The sequence below is a fragment of the Squalius cephalus genome (genome assembly GCF_949319135.1).
Source record: "Squalius cephalus genome assembly, chromosome: 3".
Classification (NCBI taxonomy): domain Eukaryota; kingdom Metazoa; phylum Chordata; class Actinopteri; order Cypriniformes; family Leuciscidae; genus Squalius; species Squalius cephalus.
The window spans coordinates 6,787,939-6,807,138 of record NC_137124.1 but is presented as its reverse complement, the minus strand read 5'-3'; the positions used below and the strand labels follow the sequence as shown (position 1 = coordinate 6,807,138).

General features: G+C 45.5%; 1 protein-coding gene across 1 annotated transcript in view; it reads right to left on the bottom strand.

Moving 5' to 3' along the window:
• Positions 1-19,200, bottom strand: part of LOC307156321 (immunoglobulin superfamily member 1-like) — a gene marked incomplete at its 5' end in the record, with an annotated part of 516,462 nt that overhangs the window by 484,932 nt on the left and 12,330 nt on the right. Inside the window, 5 exons of the mRNA XM_079867612.1 lie at positions 3,758-4,021; positions 4,125-4,385; positions 9,186-9,476; positions 9,569-9,829; positions 18,705-18,986. Coding sequence (XP_079723738.1) covers positions 3,758-4,021; positions 4,125-4,385; positions 9,186-9,476; positions 9,569-9,829; positions 18,705-18,986 — 1,359 coding nt within the window. The remainder of the gene's footprint in view (positions 1-3,757; positions 4,022-4,124; positions 4,386-9,185; positions 9,477-9,568; positions 9,830-18,704; positions 18,987-19,200) is intronic.

Here is a 19,200-nt window from a genome sequence, read left to right as displayed (position 1 = left end):
AATGGCTGCCACATAAACTTTGAGTGTGGACAGGGAACGGCCCACGTCCAACCATTCTTGTAGGAAGGAGAGTATCACAGATACCTTGCATGACCCTGATTTAAAGAGTTTTTCCGAGCACCAGCTGGAGAACACTGACCACTTCAGAGCATAAAGGCGCCTGGTAGACGGGGCCCTAGCCTCAGTGATAGTGTTCTTCTCAGGAAGGTCTCTGGGTACCCGATGAGGGGCCAGACATGGAGGGCCCATAAGTCGGGTCACAGATGCCTGTGTGAGGAGGTCTTTCCTCAGCGGAACAGGCCAGGGGACTCTGTCCGAAAACTGAAACAGCTCTGGAAACCACGGCCTGGATTTCCTGAGAGGGGTCACTAGGAGGACTGGGCATCCGCTCTCCCTGACCCGTTTGATGACCTGGGGGATCATTGAAACGGGGGGAAACGCATAAAATGGACGGCTGGGCCAGAGATGGGCCAACGTGTCCCTGTTCTTCAAGAAGAATACTGCGCAGTGGGAGTTGGCACTTGGCTCTCGAGGCAAAAAGGTTGACTTCGGCCTCGCTGAACACACTCCATATCAGACTGACTGTCTATGAGTTCAGGGACCACTCGCCTAGGTATAGACTCAAAGATTCTCAGAAAGTGCAAGCAGAAAAAAAAGTAATTACATACAGAAATATGTTACTGAATAGGTGGAACTGAAGTGTAATTAGCAGCCATTAACAGAACTATTTTAGCTGTTTCTTAGATCTGTGTTCACATGCATCAGACAGACGTCTTTATTTGTTGTGTTTCTCTGTGTTTTTTTTTAAGAACTTCATGAGTGTTGTGTTTTTAAGATTACACTTAAAGTTAAAAACACTTTAGCTTTAAATGCATTTCAGACCTCTGCATTCAGTTTCATTGTTTTTCTCCTTCAAATAGTTTGTAAGACAAAAGCAGAGATATTTAAATAAAAAGAGGAGTAACAACTGTATTTATCAGCAGTGTGAATGAGAGTAAAAGTCTCTCAATTGGTTGTGTGATCATGATCATGTAAGAGAGAGTTTAAGAGGACAATGATGTTCAACTCACCCTTCACAGAGAGATAAACAGCAGAGCTTGGTGTTGATGAGTTTGGTCTTCCATCTCTCTGTCCTTTACACCAGTACTGACCCTGATCAGACTCAGTAGCTTTAACAATACTGAGAGTTTCTCTGTTTACAGTGTAACGATCAGACGTCTGTACAATTACACTGTCTTTATACCACTCAGATCTCCAGTCACTATGATCAGACTTTATCACACACTTCAGATTAACTGTTTCTCCAGTGAATACAGGACGGTCTGGTGTCACAGTCACTGTAGATGTGGGTAAATCTGAGAAGAGAGACAAAACACACTGACTAGGACAAATTATTATTGCGTTCCTCAATAGCGTCAATAGATGCGGTGTCTAGTTCCCTGTTCTCAGGGAACATACTGTAGGTTACAGTCGTAACCTGAGACGTTTTCTTGTGCGTTTTGAGGCTTCGGCTCCGTCACGATCTCAGACAAACACTGATCAGAAACATCAGCCGTAAAACTGAACTGTTCATATGATTGTTTCCATCTCTAAACCAGCTGTACCTCCACTGAATGTTTCCTCCCCTCTGTACGTCACATGTGAGGGTGACTCTCTCTCCTCTGAACACACACTGATCTGGCGTCAGTTTTACCATTTTAGTCTGAAAAACTGCCGACACTCTCAGGCCATGAGAACAGATAAACTGAGGCTCTGTAACTTACTGTAATATTTCTGTCTAACTGAGGACAAATGATCAAGTCTCAAGGCTTGTTTGCTACTCTGACGGTTTCATTCATCACAGATAATCTGAAGAGCAGAAGCTCATGAATGAACTGAACATGTCTGGAGAACAGGGCTGGACTGGTAATCTGGCATACCGGGCAAATGCCCGGTGGGCCGACGTGCTTTTGGGCCGATACATCTCATACTTTTTTTTCTTTTTTTTTTAACGGCCCATAAAACTCGTACATCAGCGGCCCATTCGTTTTGTTTTGTTTAATTGACGGCGCTGGGTTAGTGCCGGTGTAATGCATTGGTCAAAAAAAAGTAAGCGTTAGTTTTTTTTCCACTGACAGACCGGCCCATGAAACGCGTAGATCAGCGGCCCATTGGTTGTTTTCTTGATTGACAGTGGGCTGGCCCAATCACATCTTTAAACACCTCCCCCTTTGGGCTTTGAGTGAGCGTGCAGTGTCAAGTGTGTATCTGTCAAAATAGTCTGAGAGATGGAGAAGAAACGCAAGGAATGTGCAGAGAAATAGCGTGAAAAATAGATACAGGCCCTTCAAGCAGACGCTGTAAAATGTGTCAAGATATATATGTTTTCTGCAGCAGCAGGACCTTCATCAGCTCCAGTGGCTGATGATGAGGATAGTGAGGAGGATCAGGTCAGGAGAGAGATGAGAAAGTGTCGAGTCCGCGCGCGGTAAGCATGACTACTTTCAAAACACTTTGGCTATGAGTGTAGGAACCCATAACCCAGTTACAGATTATTTCCACATCTGCATAGTTGACGATTACAGAAATTTACTAGAAGTTTAATGAGACGCGTTTTTATCCATGTTTTCCGCCAAAATAAAAGATCATGTGCTCATCTCTTTCAAGTATAGAAATTAGTACAAAACTAATTATGAAAGTTTTCTTTATTTTTGAGTGCATTTGTTTTACAATATATGGCTATTAGGCTACTATCATGAGATTAATATTATAACTATATAGTAGTGTAATATAGACAGACACTGTTACTAAAAGAGGTTTGATTTTTTTCTTTGTTATATTTGCACACAGAATATGGGTTGGAGCTTTTAATTTTGAACCCTCAAACTGCACCAGATTGATGAATTTAACATTAAAATGCACAAAATTTTCTTAGGGGGACCATGCCCCCGAACCCCCCTAGAGGGACAGAGGTCCACCCACCACAGTTTTACCAAAGTTCCTGTGAGAAACACTGGTATTGCTATGCCAATGCAGCTTATACTGTAGCTTGTTTTTTGGATTCACCACTGTGGAGTATAGTTCAATTGTATTAATAAATTACAATTTTGTACTTATTTCATCTGTTAACTCTCACTCGTTTATACTCACTCATTACATATTAGTGGTTTTAATGAATAGGAGTTGAACAAAAACATATTCAAAGGCGTGCAAAGATGGGTGGTGTTTATGATCACATGTAGTGGGCCAGTCTGGGCCAAAATGCCAGGGCCGATTTTCTGTCCCAGTCCAGCCCTGCTGGAGAATATAGATAATGAACTCTGAAAAGATCTGTGATCCTAATCAACCTGTCACTGAAAGTACGCTCAGATTTACTTGGTTTTCTTCTCAGTGTCTTCAGGTTAAAGTGATGTGTCCATACACAAAATAAATATATTTGAAATATATTTTCAGAGTATATTTTGGAATATATGCAAATATTGAAATTGGCCCAATAAATATATTTCACACTTAACATCATATATTTTTGTTATATTTCAGAATATATTTCAATGTATTTTTTCTGTATGGGTCCCCAAAAGTGTCAAAAATATATGTGGCATATATTCCAAATACATTGAAATATATTCTGAAATATAACAAAAATATATGATGTTAAGTGTGAAATATATTTATTGGCCCAATTTCAAATATTTGCATATATTCCAAAATATACTCTGAAAATATATTTCAAATATATTTATTTTGTGTATGGGGATGAAATTAAGAACACACTCACCTGATACTGTCAGTGTAACTCCATCACTGATCTCTGAGTTCTGTGTGGTTTCAGTCAGAGTTCCTCTACATCTGTACAGACCAGCATGAGACGGATCCACAGATGAGATTATATGGTCTTTTCTTGCTCTGTTTTCTTGTCTTGTGTCTTTATACCAGCTGTACCTCCAGACTCCTGTCTCCTGTATGACACATGTGAGAGTGACTCTCTCTCCTCTGAACACACGCACATCAGGCTTCACCTTCACTACAGGTTTGGGTCTCTCTGTGAAATGAGCAAACAACACACTTCGTGTTTGAATCTTTTAAAACTCAAAATTAGCTTTCACTGGAAAAAAAAAAGAGCAAACGAGTAAAAGAGCACTTACTTCTCACTGTTATCTTTATTGCATCACTGAACTGTGTGTAGTATTCTCCTCGCTGTGCTCTACACTCGTATGTTCCTCCATCAGAGACTCTCACAGATCTGATTATTTTAGTTCCTGCATAATCACTGGATTCACGGTTTGAGTCTTTCCTCCAGAGAAACGTCCATCCAGTTGAGCTTCCCACGTCACAGCTGAGAGTAACTGTGTCTCCAGTGAACACTGAACTCTGGGGCTTTACAGTCAGAATCGGCTGCGGTTTATCTGGAAGTGTACAGTGATGCAGTGTTGAGCTCATTTATAGCGTTATTGCTCATATCTTTCAGTATTCTTCTGTTTTATCATTCTTTTTTTAAACAGTAAACTATGTATTTTATTTTGATTTAAAGGGGCGTTTGTCTTTTCTGCTCCCACTAGTGACACCAAACAGAAAATTCCAGCACTTTCAAAGAATAAATGTTAAAGACAATCTCAGGTAAGTTCAGGGAATATTAGTTATAGTTCTGAGTATTAAGAAGGTTATGCAAAAGACCCGGGTAAGTTTACAGATAAGTAAGAGGATGATCTCAACTTTTTAACTTTTTTTTTTAATATTAAAAATAAAATATGATATATATCACCATACACCAAATGCTGAAGGAAAAAGGCTAAACATAAACAAATAAACATATTCAGCCATTATATTTGCAAGCACAGACTGTTTTTGCTTTTTGGATCTAGTCCAGTTCAGTGTTTGATGGCTGACGCTATGGCCTTTTAATATTTGATCCCATTCACTTACATATGTGCCTAATTAACCAAGATATTTGTTTGTATGGATTATGAATTATTATATTATTTTGTAAAACAACATTGCTACAAATGCTGTTAAAAAATGAGCATTACTCTAAGTGGTTTATATTTGACACACACAAAAAAATAAATTTTGTTGCAGTACTACATCCATATTCTTGCACTATATCACACGTCCACCTTTGTTAATAACATTTCTTTTGAATTGCTTTTGTTTTGTTTTATTGCAGAAGGCAATGGTAATATATCAGCATACAAAAAGCAAACAAACAAACAATAGCCTATAGACCTTATGCGCCAGAGAAACAAGGGCACCGCCATCTAATATTGTCTTTTAACTTCCGTTTTTGCGGTCGCTTTGTATATTTCTATGGCATTGCTGCCCAGGAGTAATTAGCTTTTGAAGTGTATTTACTTAATGTAAAGTTAACGAAAGTTATCATGAGGACTGTAATGTTTAAAGCAGATGACTTAACAAATGTCAGTCGACCTGGAAAATTTTAAAACGAGCCGTTCATTGATAAACACGCGAAATCGCTGTGAAAATACCATAGACAGTAAAAGAAATGGACACAGCGACCCCATTGGATTCAACGGAGACAAAGTGAAGCCAATTAGAAACTCTTACTTCCTGGGGGTCCAGCGTACTGCGCAGACTCAAACTGAGCTCGACGGCGTAGATGTGACGTGAGCAAACCGTCTGTCTTCTAGTAGCTGTGCCAAGATCAATCTGAATCATTCCCTTCCGAAACTTGCAGAGACGGAGAGTGTGAGTAGGAGCTGTCCATGAGCTGGAGCAGGAGAAACTTTTTGTAGGTGTTCTGATTAATTACTTTGTCATTTTGCCTCGACGTCCTCCCGATTGCCCGCGAGCTTCTCCTCCTGTCCATACGGTAATTCTCTACTGTGCGACAGAGAGTCGCGTGGCTGTGACGCAATCGTTAGCCTACTTTTACAAAAACTGCTTCTACAGGGCCATAACGTAAGATACAAGGTAATGGAGCATTTTATACATTTTCGTGTTTCTTTAGAAATAAATAATGGACAAATGGAGTCTTTAAACGCCTCAGATGTGAAGTTATTCGCTGTCAAAGTGACGCCAAAATGAATGGGAGTCAATGGGATGCTAACTGCAGGTGGGGTTCTGCTAGCCAATGGCGGCGCCCGGGGGTACCTTCAAAATAATACAAATCCCTGCCCCCCTGGAAAATACAGACCGGGAGTCAAAAGACAACGAGCGCAGTGCTGAAAAGGGGAGGGGCTACGTAAGGTCTATAGGACAAATACAATAATAGAAAGATGCAAATAAAATAAACTGCTTTAAATTTTCCAGGTAAAGGTATGCCTAAAAGCTAGCCTGACATCGTCATACTCAGATTCTAGTCAGAATGTGAGTCTGATACTGCTCCATTAGGCTGTGATTGTGGGGCGTGTTTCAATGAACCAGGAAGGAAAATGCCTCTGCACTCAATTGGATAGACCTACAACCAATCAGAGCAACGGAGTAAGTGACGTATGCTTTTCATTCATGTTTCCGATCGACAAATGCCTTGATCGCAGTTCTCGGTTCCTCTTTTCAAATTAATGCGCTGTCGATATCTTCTATAACAGACGTATTCCCTCTGTCAACTCACCTAACATTCCTTGACAGTTTTCAGCATCCCTCCACTCACTCTTGGCTTGTTCTTCTACAGCCAGGAATATGGGGGGAGTAGGCTACTTTGGGTTCAGGCCGAATACTGAGCCCGGAGCCTCTCCTCGGACATCACACCAAATATGCATTTATTCTAATTGACTTAAGTTATTTGTAAGTGTGAACTCGTGAAATCTCAATTCTCCAGCGGCAGTCATCTTTGTTGTGAATGAATTCAACCCAAGCGCTCTTTGGTGACGTGGATGATTACGTTACTGTTGATCATCTGTCCATCATCGTATAAAGCCCGCCCTGACAATTTGATTGGTCCAAACAGCTTTTGTTCGGAAATAATGTCTCAACAACGGATCAAGTCTAGACCGAACTTCCCGACCTAAAAATTCTGTGGGCGGGGCTAAGTTCGGCTGGCATCCAGGCTACCTAAAAGCAGCGTTCAAGTATGAAATTGAATAATCAAATGAAAAAATAAAACCGCATATTCTTCATTGTATGAATAAAACGTATACTCTACTGATTCTTATATTAGGCTGCTTTCACTTTAAAGGCACACTATGTAGAAATTGTGTTTTTGTCAAACAGCGACCCCTAGAGTCGCTGTGGAATACTTGCACTGTCGTAAATACCTACCCCCACCCTGTACACCGGTACCTGTTCGGTAGGCTAGAAGCGTCGAGCATGGAACAGACACAGATAGACTCCGAAGATATTGACCAGGTAATGTTTCACGATTTCATACAAATATTAGGCTACTGCATAGTCTACTGAACTACTGATGATGGTAATAGGATAATAATAAGTTTATGTCAAGTGTTGAGAAGTTGTGTGTCCCTAAGCTTCAAGGTGCAAAGCCCCTCTTAGCTTGTTAATTTTCCTATTAACTTCTAGCTCCACCCACCTAATCTCAAGCCAATAAGGACACTATCAGGCTTTATTAACTGCACCTGTGCCCACAGCACCTTCCCTCTGGTGCACATGGATGCACAGTGCAGAGGACTTAGGGCGCTTTCACACTGGCAGTTTAGTGCGGACCGGGGCATGGTTCGCATGAAAAATCGCTAATGTGAACGCTGTCATCGGACCCGGGTGCGCACTAGAGTACCGAACCCGAGACTACCTGGAGGAGGTGGTCTGAGCTCGGTTGCTCCCAAACCGTGGCGCGGTTCGCGTTAATGTGCAAGCAACACGGACTCGGGTGCGCGCTTGTTCAGGAAGTATAGTATCCCGCGCATGCGTATCACTGTCGATATCATTGTTTCCTCACACACGACAACCATGAGTGGCAGGGGAACGTTGTGGGACACTGACGAGACACTATGTTGTGCATAATAGCACCAAAAAAACATACAAATTACAGCTATGCTCAGTCGAGTTGTATTCTCCATGCGTTTTCCGTGTGCGTTTGCGATGACGTAAGATCACTGCAAACGCACCGGGGTTCGATACAACTAATTGAGTGTGAAACCAGACCAACGCTGCGGGGGGGCGCTGGGAACTAGCGCACTCGGGTTCGGACCGCAGCAAACGAACCCAGTGGAAAAACGCCCTTAGTTCTTTATCCTTTGTTTTTTCCTGCGTGTGCGTATTTGACCATGTAAGTGCCTTTGTTTGACACTTAAATATTATTCTGTATTTCTTAAGTTTGTCCTAAGTGTGTTTATTTTTATGCTTGCTGTATTCCCTGCTTAGGCATGTTCTTTAGTCATTTAGATGTGTATTTGAGATTATATAGTATGAGTAGATGGCCTCATGGATTGTTTAAATTACTTTATTTCCTGTGAATTCAATTTTTGTTTATTGTAAACTAAAACACTATTTCTGTTCCTTGTAGAAAACACACACACACACACACACACACACACACACACACACACACACACACACACACCAAATGATACCAAACATGTATAATTACTTATTGTACAAATTTAACTTTGCATAGGTTTTTAGTGAGTTTTAGGTGAGGAGGAGAAGAGCATCTTGGATGTTGCTGTTACATATGCAAGACAGAGTTCAAATGTTAATTCTCATGAGAGCCTTTTGCTTTCTCGCAGGGTAGCCCAGATTTACTGGCACCCGCCTTACAGTCACGATCTCAGACAAACACTGATCAGAAACATCAGCCGTGAAACTGAACTGTTCATATGAATGTTCCCATCTCCAAACCAGCTGTATCTCCACTGAATGTTTCCTCCTCTCTGTACATCACATGTGAGAGTGGCTCTCTCTCCTCTGAACACACGCTGATCTGACATCAGTTTTACTACAGTATTTTAGTCTGAAAAACTGCCGACACTCTCAGGCCATGAGAACAGATAAACTGAGGCTCTGTAAGTTACTGTAACATCATTTCTATCCTGACCTCGGTCTGACTGAGGAGAAATGATCAAGTCTCAAGGCTTGTTTGCGACACTGACGGTTTCATTCATCACAGATAATCTGAAGAGCAGAAGCTCATGAATGAACTGAACATGTCTGGAAGATTTAGATAATGAACTCTGAAAAGATCTGTGATCCTCATCACCCTGTCACTGTATATAGGAAGTACGCTCATATTTACTTGGTTTTCTTCTCAGTGTCTTCGGGTTAAAGTGATGTGATGAAATGATGAACACACTCACCTGATACTGTCAGTGTAACTCCATCACTGATCTCTGAGTTCTGTTGGGTTTCAGTCAGAGTTCCTCTACATCTGTACAGACCAGCATGAGACCGATCCACAGATGTGATTATATAGATCTGGTCTTGTCCTGCGCTGTTATAGATCTGGTCTGTTCTTCTGCTGTTATCTTGATCTTTATACCAGCTGTACCTCCAGACTCCTGTCTCCTGTATGTCACATGTGAGAGTGACTCTCTCTCCTCTGAACACACGAACATCAGGCTTCACCTTCACTACAGGTTTGGGTCTCTCTGTGAAAAGAGCAAACACACACTTTATGTTTGAATCTTTTAAAACTCTAAATTAGATTTCACTGAAAAAAAAAAAAAGAGTAAAAGAGCACCTCTCACTGTTATCTTTATTGCATCACTGTACTGTGTGTAGTATTCTCCTCGCTGTGCTCTACACTTGTATGTTCCTCCATCAGAGACTCTCACAGAACTGATTGTTTTAGTTCCTGCATAATCACTGGATTCACGGTTTGAGTCTTTCCACCAGAGAAACGTCCATCCAGTTGAGCTTCCCACGTCACAGCTGAGAGTAACTGTGTCTCCAGTGAACACTGAACTCTGGGGCGTTACAGTCAGAATCGGCTGTGGTTTATCTGGAAGTGAACAGTGATGCAGTGTTGAGCTCATTTATAGTGTTATTGCTCACATCTTTCAGTATTCTTCTGTTTTTATCATTCTTTTTTTTTAAACAGTAAACTATGTATTTTATTTTGATTTAAAGGGGTGTTTGTCTTTTCTGCTCCCACTAGTGACACCAAACAGAAAATTCCAGCACTTTCAAAGAATAAATGTTAAAGACAATCTCAGGTAAGATCAGGGAATATTAGTTAGTTCAGAGTATTAAGAAGGTTATGCAAAACTACAGGTACGTTTACAGATAAGTAAGAGGATGATCTCATCTTTAAAAAAAAAAAAAAAAAAATTTAAAAAAATATATAATAAATATCACCATACAACAAATGCTGAAGGAAAAAGGCTAAACATAAACAAATAAATGTATTCAGCCATTATATTTGCAAGCATAGACTTTTTAGTTCATACTGTTGCTTTTTGGATCTAGTCCAGTTCAGTGTTTGATGGCTGACGACGCTATGGCCTTCAATATCTGGAAATGAATATTGGAATAAAGTTGTTTTTTTTTTGTTTTTTTTTTTTTTCGCACAAAAAGTATTCTCATCGCTTGATAATCTTAAGATTGAGCCACTGTAGTCACTTGGACTACATTAACGACCTCTTTAATAACTTTTCTGGGCCAGCAAGTTTCAATCACTTAGAAGCCTATGGAGGAGTGATCGGCTCTCAGATTTAATAAAAAATATCTTAAAGGAGAACTCCGGTCAATTTGAACATTTATCTAATTTTTTTTTGTCAATTTGGAGTGCTGTCAATACAGAGAACAACGACAAAAATCGGTGTTGCCTATCCCGTGTTATCCTCTTTTTAAAATTTGCACCCTGTTGACTTCAATGGGGCAATATTTAAACCTGCTTTTAGCCTCTTAACATCCTTGATGTGTCATTACAAGTGCACAGGTCATGTGAGTGATTCCTTCAGAGTGAACACGAGTGAATCTGACTGCAGTAGATGTGATAGAAATGGATAAAAATGATGTTATTTAAGCCAGCGCAAATACCTGTATTTACATCCTGTTTTCGGTTGAAGTCCAAAGTAGTCGATTGCCGAGTTCACGCGCGTGATCATAGGTAACTAAACCTATGCGCGTGAACTCGATTGACCGGAGTTCTCCTTTAATTTGTGTTCCTAAGATGAACGAAGGTCTTACGGGGTTGGAACAACATGAGGGTGAGTAATTAGGCTACTGACAGAATTTTCATTTTTGGGTGAACTAACCCTTTAACTGAACGTGCTCCTCCCGAACTTTGTTAATAAAACCTCTTTAAAAGTAGGCTATTTTAAATAGGCATACACGATGTTTCCCCGGGCCCACTTAAGACAAAACCACACTTTTTTTACACTCTAAACGCAATAAGGTGCTAAAGATGATTCAGTACATGCGCTGTGACAGCTGGTTTCAGTGTGCAGTCCTAAAAACATTTTAAACTGGCAAAGCGCTCATTCGCGTCTCACAGTTTGGAAGCAGTTGAAATGACAATAAACAAGTGTAATAAACAGTATACGTTGTGAAGAAATAATTTGAAGAGATCTGCCAGAAAAGGCAGCCATGAAGAGAAGACAATTTGTACGGAGGCATCTGATGACCAACCTACATTGGGCTCACTTGATTTTTTTTTTATTTTTTTTTATTTTTTTTTTGCACATCCCAGAGAGGTTTGTGTTCAGATTTGCGTGTTTTTAGCGAACCGTACCATAATATGAAATAGGGACCACCCCTTGCCAAAAAAATCACGCAAACTGCGCTCAGACCCCTGAAACATAAAGTGTAAAAACAACACCCTAAAATATTTTAGTCATTTGACTTCATTCATATGAAATCATAGGTTCTCTTACGAGAGGTTCTCTCGTATTGCGTAGTTACTACGCTACGGGAAAGCCTTTCTTTCTCGAGATACTGAAGCCAAAAATTATCCTTAATTTTTATAATCTTGTCAACGCAGTGCGGCAGCCTGCAGACCTAGGGCAGGCTTACTAGCGTGCCCATTGGCTGCCCTGCGGCAACTGCAGCAGCCTACCGCTGAGCCCTTGGCGTGACGTCACGACCAATGAGCGCGCTTGGCGCGCTTAATGCGTCACAGCCCGCGAAAAGGGGTGTGGCTTAGCGTATAAAAGCGGGGCTCGGAGGCTGCTTCTCTGATTTCTGTCTTTTCAGCGAAGCTCTTCGCATCGCTGCTCTCTGAGGAAGCCACCGTCGAATCAAGCGACCAGCACGCCGAGGATCTCAGCCTGAGGACGCCGGCCGCCTTCGCCGCCTTCAGCTTTCCCTGCCTGCTTCGCTATCCGGCGAATATATCCTTTTACTGCTCTGTGTTGTATGTGTTTGTGTGTTCGCCCCGCGACACACTTTGCATCTAAAAGAGCGCGAGGCGTTGTTGCAAATGCCTCGCTCATCCTGTGGCTCGTGCAGAGCCGCGCTCAGCGACGGAGACCGCCACGTGATCTGCGCTCTCTGCCTGGGTTTCGACCACGCAGCCCGCGCCCTTCACGGGCGGCTGCGAACAGTGTGAGGACTTGCCGATGTCGACCCTGCGGGCTCGACTCGCCATGTTTCACGATCCTCCACCTTCTCCGGCTGCCTCTTCCGGGCCGCGTAAGAAAAAAACGCCGCTCTCAAAGGCCTCCCGAGCCGGTGGTTATAGCTGAGCGCTCGCCGGAGCCCCTCCCGCGAGCCTCGCTCTCTCCTTCTCCCCCGCCCTTCACCGACGCGCAGCGGCCGGCCTCTGCCCGCACTGCCGTCGCCTCAGGGGATGAAGCAGACCAGCTGGTTACTCCCCTCTGTCAAGCCGCGCAAACGGCGCCGCTCACAAGGGATGTCAGAACGGACAGTCACGGGCTATAGCTTCCTTTACGTTACAAGGAAGCTACCCCCCCCCCGGATGACGCACGCCCTCTCCCCCTCTGTTCGAGCCGCGCAAGGCGCCGCTCACAAGGGATGTCAGAAGTAGACGGTCACGGGCTGGCTTCCTTTACGTTATAAGAAAGCTACCCCGCGCCTCGGTCGCGCGCGTCACTCTCCGGCCACCTCCGTTTCTCACACATTTCTCAGTCCCCTCCTAGCTCAGGCGACTAGAAATATCTATATTGCAGTAAACGAGCCTGTTGTTATACACGCACGCCTGCAAACAAACGATGTCACAGCACATAATGACATCTTCCCGCTCTCTCTCCCTTTGTTCGAGCCGCGCAACTGCGCCGTTCTCAAGGGATATCAGAGCGGACGTCACGAGCACCGGCGAAAGGAAGAAGAGAGAGTGTTTTCGTCCCGCTTAGGCCGGACTTCCTCCAATCCTCGCATATTTCTCAGTCCCCTCTAAGTTCAGGCGGCTGGAAATACTAATACTGCAGTAAACGAGCCTGTTTTAATACACGCGCGCCTGCAAACAAACGCTCGGTCATATGCTCGCACTGACTAGAAGCTCATGTGTGCCCCTGTGGCTCAGTGGCAGAACATTAGGCTTCCACACCAGAGACCCGTGTTCGAATCCGGCTCTGGCAGCAGAAAAACTTTTTTCTGCTTGCTTCTCCGAGCTCGCGGCCAGCTTTCTTACATACAGAAAGCAAACCCGCATCTCACGGGATACATATTTCTCAGTCCCCTCTAAGTTCAGGCGGCTGGAAATACTAATACTGCAGTAAACGGGCCTGTTTTAATACACGCGCGCCTGCAAACAAACGCCGAAACGAAACACGACGCTCGGTCATATGCTCGCACTGACCGGAAGCTCATGTGTGCCCCTGTGGCTCAGTGGCAGAACATTAGGCTTCCGCACCAGAGACTCGTGTTCAAATCCGGCTCTGGCAGCAGAAAAACTTTTTTCTGCTTGCTTCTCCGAGCTCGCGGCCAGCTTTCTTACATACAGAAAGCAAACCCGCATCTCACGGGATACATATTTCTCAGTCCCCTCTAAGTTCAGGCGGCTGGAAATACTAATGCTGCAGTAAACGGGCCTGTTTTAATACACGCGCGCCTGCAAACAAACGCCGAAACACGACGCTCGGTCATATGCTCGCACCAACTAGAAGCTCATGTGTGCCCCTGTGGCTCAGTGGCAGAATATTACGCTTCTGCACTGGAGACCCATGTTCAAATCCGGCTCTAGGCGGCAGAAAAATATTTTTTTCTGCTGGCTTCTCCGAGCTCGCGGCCAGCTTTCTTACATACAGAAAGCGAACCCGCATCTCACAGGATGGTGCTTGAGTATTTATGAGCGTCTAAACATATGAGCCATCAAAGCATTTGCTCTATAAAGCCGATGGTGTTACAAGTGTAGAAAATGTGCCCACTCCCATGTGCTCACTGCTACACACAGAACACGGTCTCCCCGGTAACGCTCACAGAGCGCACTCTCATAAAGCGGACACATGCCGCTTGAGTACTAAGTGTAGTAAATGTGCCCACAACTCTGTGCTCACACCTAGCTGCTGCCCGCTCTATCACACAGTTACCCCGGGTTGCAGATCCTCTAAAGCTCACAAACATTCCGGCTCTGGCCGAAGGTGTCATAAGTGTAGAAAATGTGCCCACTCCCATGTGCTCACTGCTTCACACAAACATGGTCCCCATGGTAACGCGCATAGAGCGCTCTCTCATAAAGCGGACACAAGCCGCTCGAGTACTAAGTGTAGTAAATGTGCCCACAACTTTGTGCTCACACCTACCCGCTGCTCGCTCTGCCATTCAGTTACCTCGGGTCGCACACCCTCTAAGCTCCCAAACACTGGCCGTGTCATAAGTGTAAACTCTGCGCCCGCTCACGTGCACGCGCACTCACTTTTAGACATTACAATCCCCACGCCGCTTTCGCGCCAGGGGTGTTTGTCAGCAAATCGCGCTCCATCCTCTGGGACCGAGCTACCGAACGCTGTACAGCCGGCCAATACTGTTTACCAGCCCCCGTGTTCGAGCACCAGCGGCGCGCACGCCGCTCCATCCTCTCTGATACAGGTTCCCCAATCCCGCGCAGCGCGGCGATCTGAACCCAGAGACCATTCGACCCCTAGCTATGCATGCGGAAGCATGGGAAGCTATTCAGGGCGCGTCAGAATGGGTGCTGAGTACTATAAAACACGGCTATGCGCTTCAATTCGCTCGTCGCCCTCCGCGCTTTCTAGCACAGACGGAGACGAAAGTGAGTTCAGAAGCTGCGCACCTGCTTCAAGCCGAAATAGCGAAGCTGCTGCGCAAAAGGGCTATAGAACAGGTTCATCCTTCTCTGAGCGAGTCGAGCTTTTACAGCCGCTACTTCCTCGTACCCAAGAAGGACGGAGCGTTAAGACCTATTTTAGATCTGAGACATCTGAACAAAGCCCTCATGAGACGGCCGTTCAAAATGATCACAACCAGAAAAATCCTCGCGCAGATTCGCCCAGGAGACTGGTTTATCTCTCTCGATCTAAAAGACGCATATTTTCAGATCCAGATAACTCCCCGTCACAGGCCATTCTTGAGATTCGCCTTCAACGGTCGAGTATATCAGTACACAATCCTGCCCTTCGGCCTGTCTTTGGCACCCCGTACATTACGAAATGCATGGACACGGCTCTCGCTCCCCTGAGAAAACAGGGAATGCGAATACTGAATTATCTGGACGATTGGCTTATTCTAGCGCTGTCAGAGACGGAACTTGTGTCTCACAGAACAGCGCTTCTCAGCCATCTGGAGGATCTGGGTCTCTCGGTCACTGGACCAAGAGCTCGCTATCGCCCCGTCAGTCAATTTCCTTCTTGGAATAGAACTGGACTCGGTGGCTATGACGGCCAGACTGTCGGAGCAGCGCGCGCGCCGCATCCGCCTCCTCGCCGCATCCCTCCAAATAGGCAGCCGGGTTCCGCTGAGGACATTCCAGCGTATCCTGGGGCATATTGCCTCAGCTGCAGCAGCGCTCCAGCTGGGCTTACTGCGCATGCGCCCGCTTCAATGCTGGCTGAAAGCGCGCGTGCCCCACCGAGCCTGGGCGGCCGGCGGCTTGCGAGTCAGAGTGTATCAGAGCTGCATTTCAGCCCTGCAGCCCTGGCTGGCAGCCGAATGGTATCACACAGGAGTGACTATGGGAGTGATTTCACACCGGAAAGTTGTCTCGACAGACGCTTCCAACCTAGGTTGGGGAGCGCTCTTCGAAGGCAGACCGGTCTATGGCCGCTGGTCAGACCAGGAGAATCTCCTACACATAAACTGTCTAGAGATGCTCGCGGTCGAGAAAGCGCTCAAACACTTCCTCCCATTCCTCCACGGTCACCATGTTCTAGTCCGCACGGACAATACATCGGTAGTGGCCTATGTGAATCGCCAGGGCGGTGTCAGATCAAAGACGCTCTGCACCCTGGCGGAACGCCTCCTCGTGTGGGCTCAGCACTCTCTGCGCTCGCTGAGAGCCGCGCATGTGCCTGGCCACCTGAACGAGGGCCCCGACAGACTGTCCAGGGACAACGTTCCCCCTGGGGAGTGGTCTCTACACCCCCAAACAGTCCAGTCACTGTGGCGCCGTTTCGGCAAAGCGAAAGTCGACCTTTTTGCGTCAAAAGACAACGCTCATTGCCCAGAGTTCTTCTCGAAGAACGAGGACGCGCTGGCCCAGACCTGGCCCAGCGGCCCGCTGTATGCTTTTCCCCCGGTCTCTCTGCTGCCTCAGGTCATCAAGAGAATCAGGGAAGCGCGCCACACAGTGCTCCTCTTAGCCCCATACTGGGAGAACCAAGCTTGGTTCCCGGATCTAATACAGCTGGCAGACTCAGCCCCCTGGCCGATACCGGTGAAGAGAGACCTTCTCTCTCAAGCCCGCGGCTCGATATGGCATCCCCATCCAGAGCGCTGTCTCTGCATGCGTGGAGCCTCAACGATTACACGCTGATCTGCCAGACGGGGTCATGAACACGATCATACAATCTAGAGCCCCCTCTACGAGGCGGCTCTACATGTCGAAATGGTCAGTGTTTAACAGATGGTGCACTGCTAAGGGGCTCGATCCACAGACATGTGGGGTATCGCGAGTACTGTGTTTCCTTCAAGAGTTACTGGACGCGGGCAGGTCCCCCTCCACGCTCAAAGTCTATGTCACGGCCATTTCAGCGCTCTCTGTTTCAGAGCTGGGCCGCGCATTAGGAAGGAACGAGTTCGTCATCCGCTTCCTTAGAGGAGCCAGGAGGATGAACCCCCGCGACCCCCCTCGGTTCCTATGTGGGATCTTTCACTGGTCTTGGAGGCCCTGAAAGCGCATCCCTTCGAACCCTTGGAAACTGTGGATATGAAATACCTCACGCTCAAAACCGTTTTTCTGATAGCACTGTCTTCAGTCAAACGAGTGGTGGAACAGCTCTTTGTTTCGTTTGACGGGCGCACCAAGGGTCTCGCCGCCTCGAAACACAGCCTGTCCAGATGGATAGTGGACGCTATTGCTGCTGCTTATGCGTCTAAAGACCTGCAGTGCCCATTGGGCATTCAAGCTCACTCCACCAGAGGCATGGCCTCGTCGTGGGCGTGGTCCAGCGGGATTCCCATTCATGACATTTGTGCAGCGGCAGGCTGGGCCTCCCCCTCCACATTTGTTAGGTTTTACAACCTGGATGTTCCCGCCTTGCAGGCGAAAGTGTTATCAGTCTAAGTCTCGCGTATGCCAGCCCACTATCTGTGCGCGGGCTACGTTGTGTGATTTAGCTCTACTGGTTGAGCTGCACTATACAGGGAATTGTCAGTTCGGACCGGCCGTGCCGCTCCTAACCCCCTAGTGTGTGCTTATGTACGGCGCTAGCCCTCTGTGGGCCGCCCGGCTCTCTGCTATCACGTTCCCCGGGCTCTCCCTCGGACTCGGCGTTGACAAGGGTGTTCCCGTAGCGTAGTAACTACGCAATACGAGAGAACCTCTCGTAAGAGAACGTTTCGGTTACTAACGTAACCTCTGTTCTCTCTAGAAGAGGGAACGAGTATTGCGTAGCCCGCCGTGCTCGCGCCACGAGCTCATTCGCTTCATGCGACAGAAACCAGAGAAGCAGCCTCCGAGCCCCGCTTTTATACGCTAAGCCACACCCCTTTTCGCGGGCTGTGATGCATTAAGCGCGCCAAGCGCGCTCATTGGTCGTGACGTCACGCCAAGGGCTCAGCGGTAGGCTGCTGCAGTTGCCGCAGGGCAGCCAATGGGCACGCTAGTAAGCCTGCCCTAGGTCTGCAGGCTGCCGCACTGCGTTGACAAGATTATAAAAATTAAGGATAATTTTTGGCTTCAGTATCTCGAGAAAGAAAGGCTTTCCCGTAGCGTAGTAACTACGCAATACTCGTTCCCTCTTCTAGAGAGAACAGAGGTTACGTTAGTAACCGAAACGATTCATTTTATGATAGTTATGGTGCTTTTGTGTCCTTTTTTAACTTTACATAGACATAGCATGCAATTCACACAGAAATATAATTAATCAAATTACTATTTGAACTAGTACACTGCACAGATGACAGTAAATTAATACACAGAATATTGAAGTTCGAACAGCATATGTAAAACAGATAACTTACTTAATCAATCGCTCACGGGAACAACAAACATGCATCAGCTATGTGTAAGAAGAAAGCAAGTCTGTCTCTCAACCTATGTATATGAACTGCCCTCTTATACTAGTTCAGACAAGCCCCAACAAAGTCACGTACATAAATATACCTCCAGGGGGCATTGTTGGGCAATATATTTCAAACACTTTAGCTTTAAAATGCATTTTCAGACCTCTGCATTCAGTTTAATTGTTTTCTTCAACTGTATTTATCAGCAGTGTGAATGAGAGTAAAAGTCTCTCGATTGGTTATGTGATCATGATCATGTAGAGAGTTTAGGAGGACAATGATGTTGAACTCACCCTTCACAGAGAGAGAAACAGCAGAGCTTGATGTTGATGAGTTTGGTCTTCCATCTCTCTGTCCTTTACACCAGTACTGACCCTGATCAGACTCAGTAGCTCCTCTGATAGTGAGAGTGTCTCTGTTTACAGTGTAACGATTAGACGTCTGTAATATTACACTGTCTTTATACCACTCATATCTCCAGTTACTGTAAGAGTTTATCACACACTTCAGATTGACTGTTTCTCCAGTGAATACAGGACTGACTGGTGTCACAGTCACTGTAGATGTGGGTAAATCTGAGAAGAGAGACAAAACTCACTGACTAGGACAAATTATTATTGCGTTCCCCAATAGGGCCAGTCGATGCAGTGTCTCTTTCCCTGTTCTCAGGGAACATAGGTTACAGTCGTAACCTGAGACGTTTTCTTGTGTGTTTTGAGGCTTCGGCTCCGTCACGATCTCAGACAAACACTGATCAGAAACATAAACCGTGAAACTGAACTGTTCATA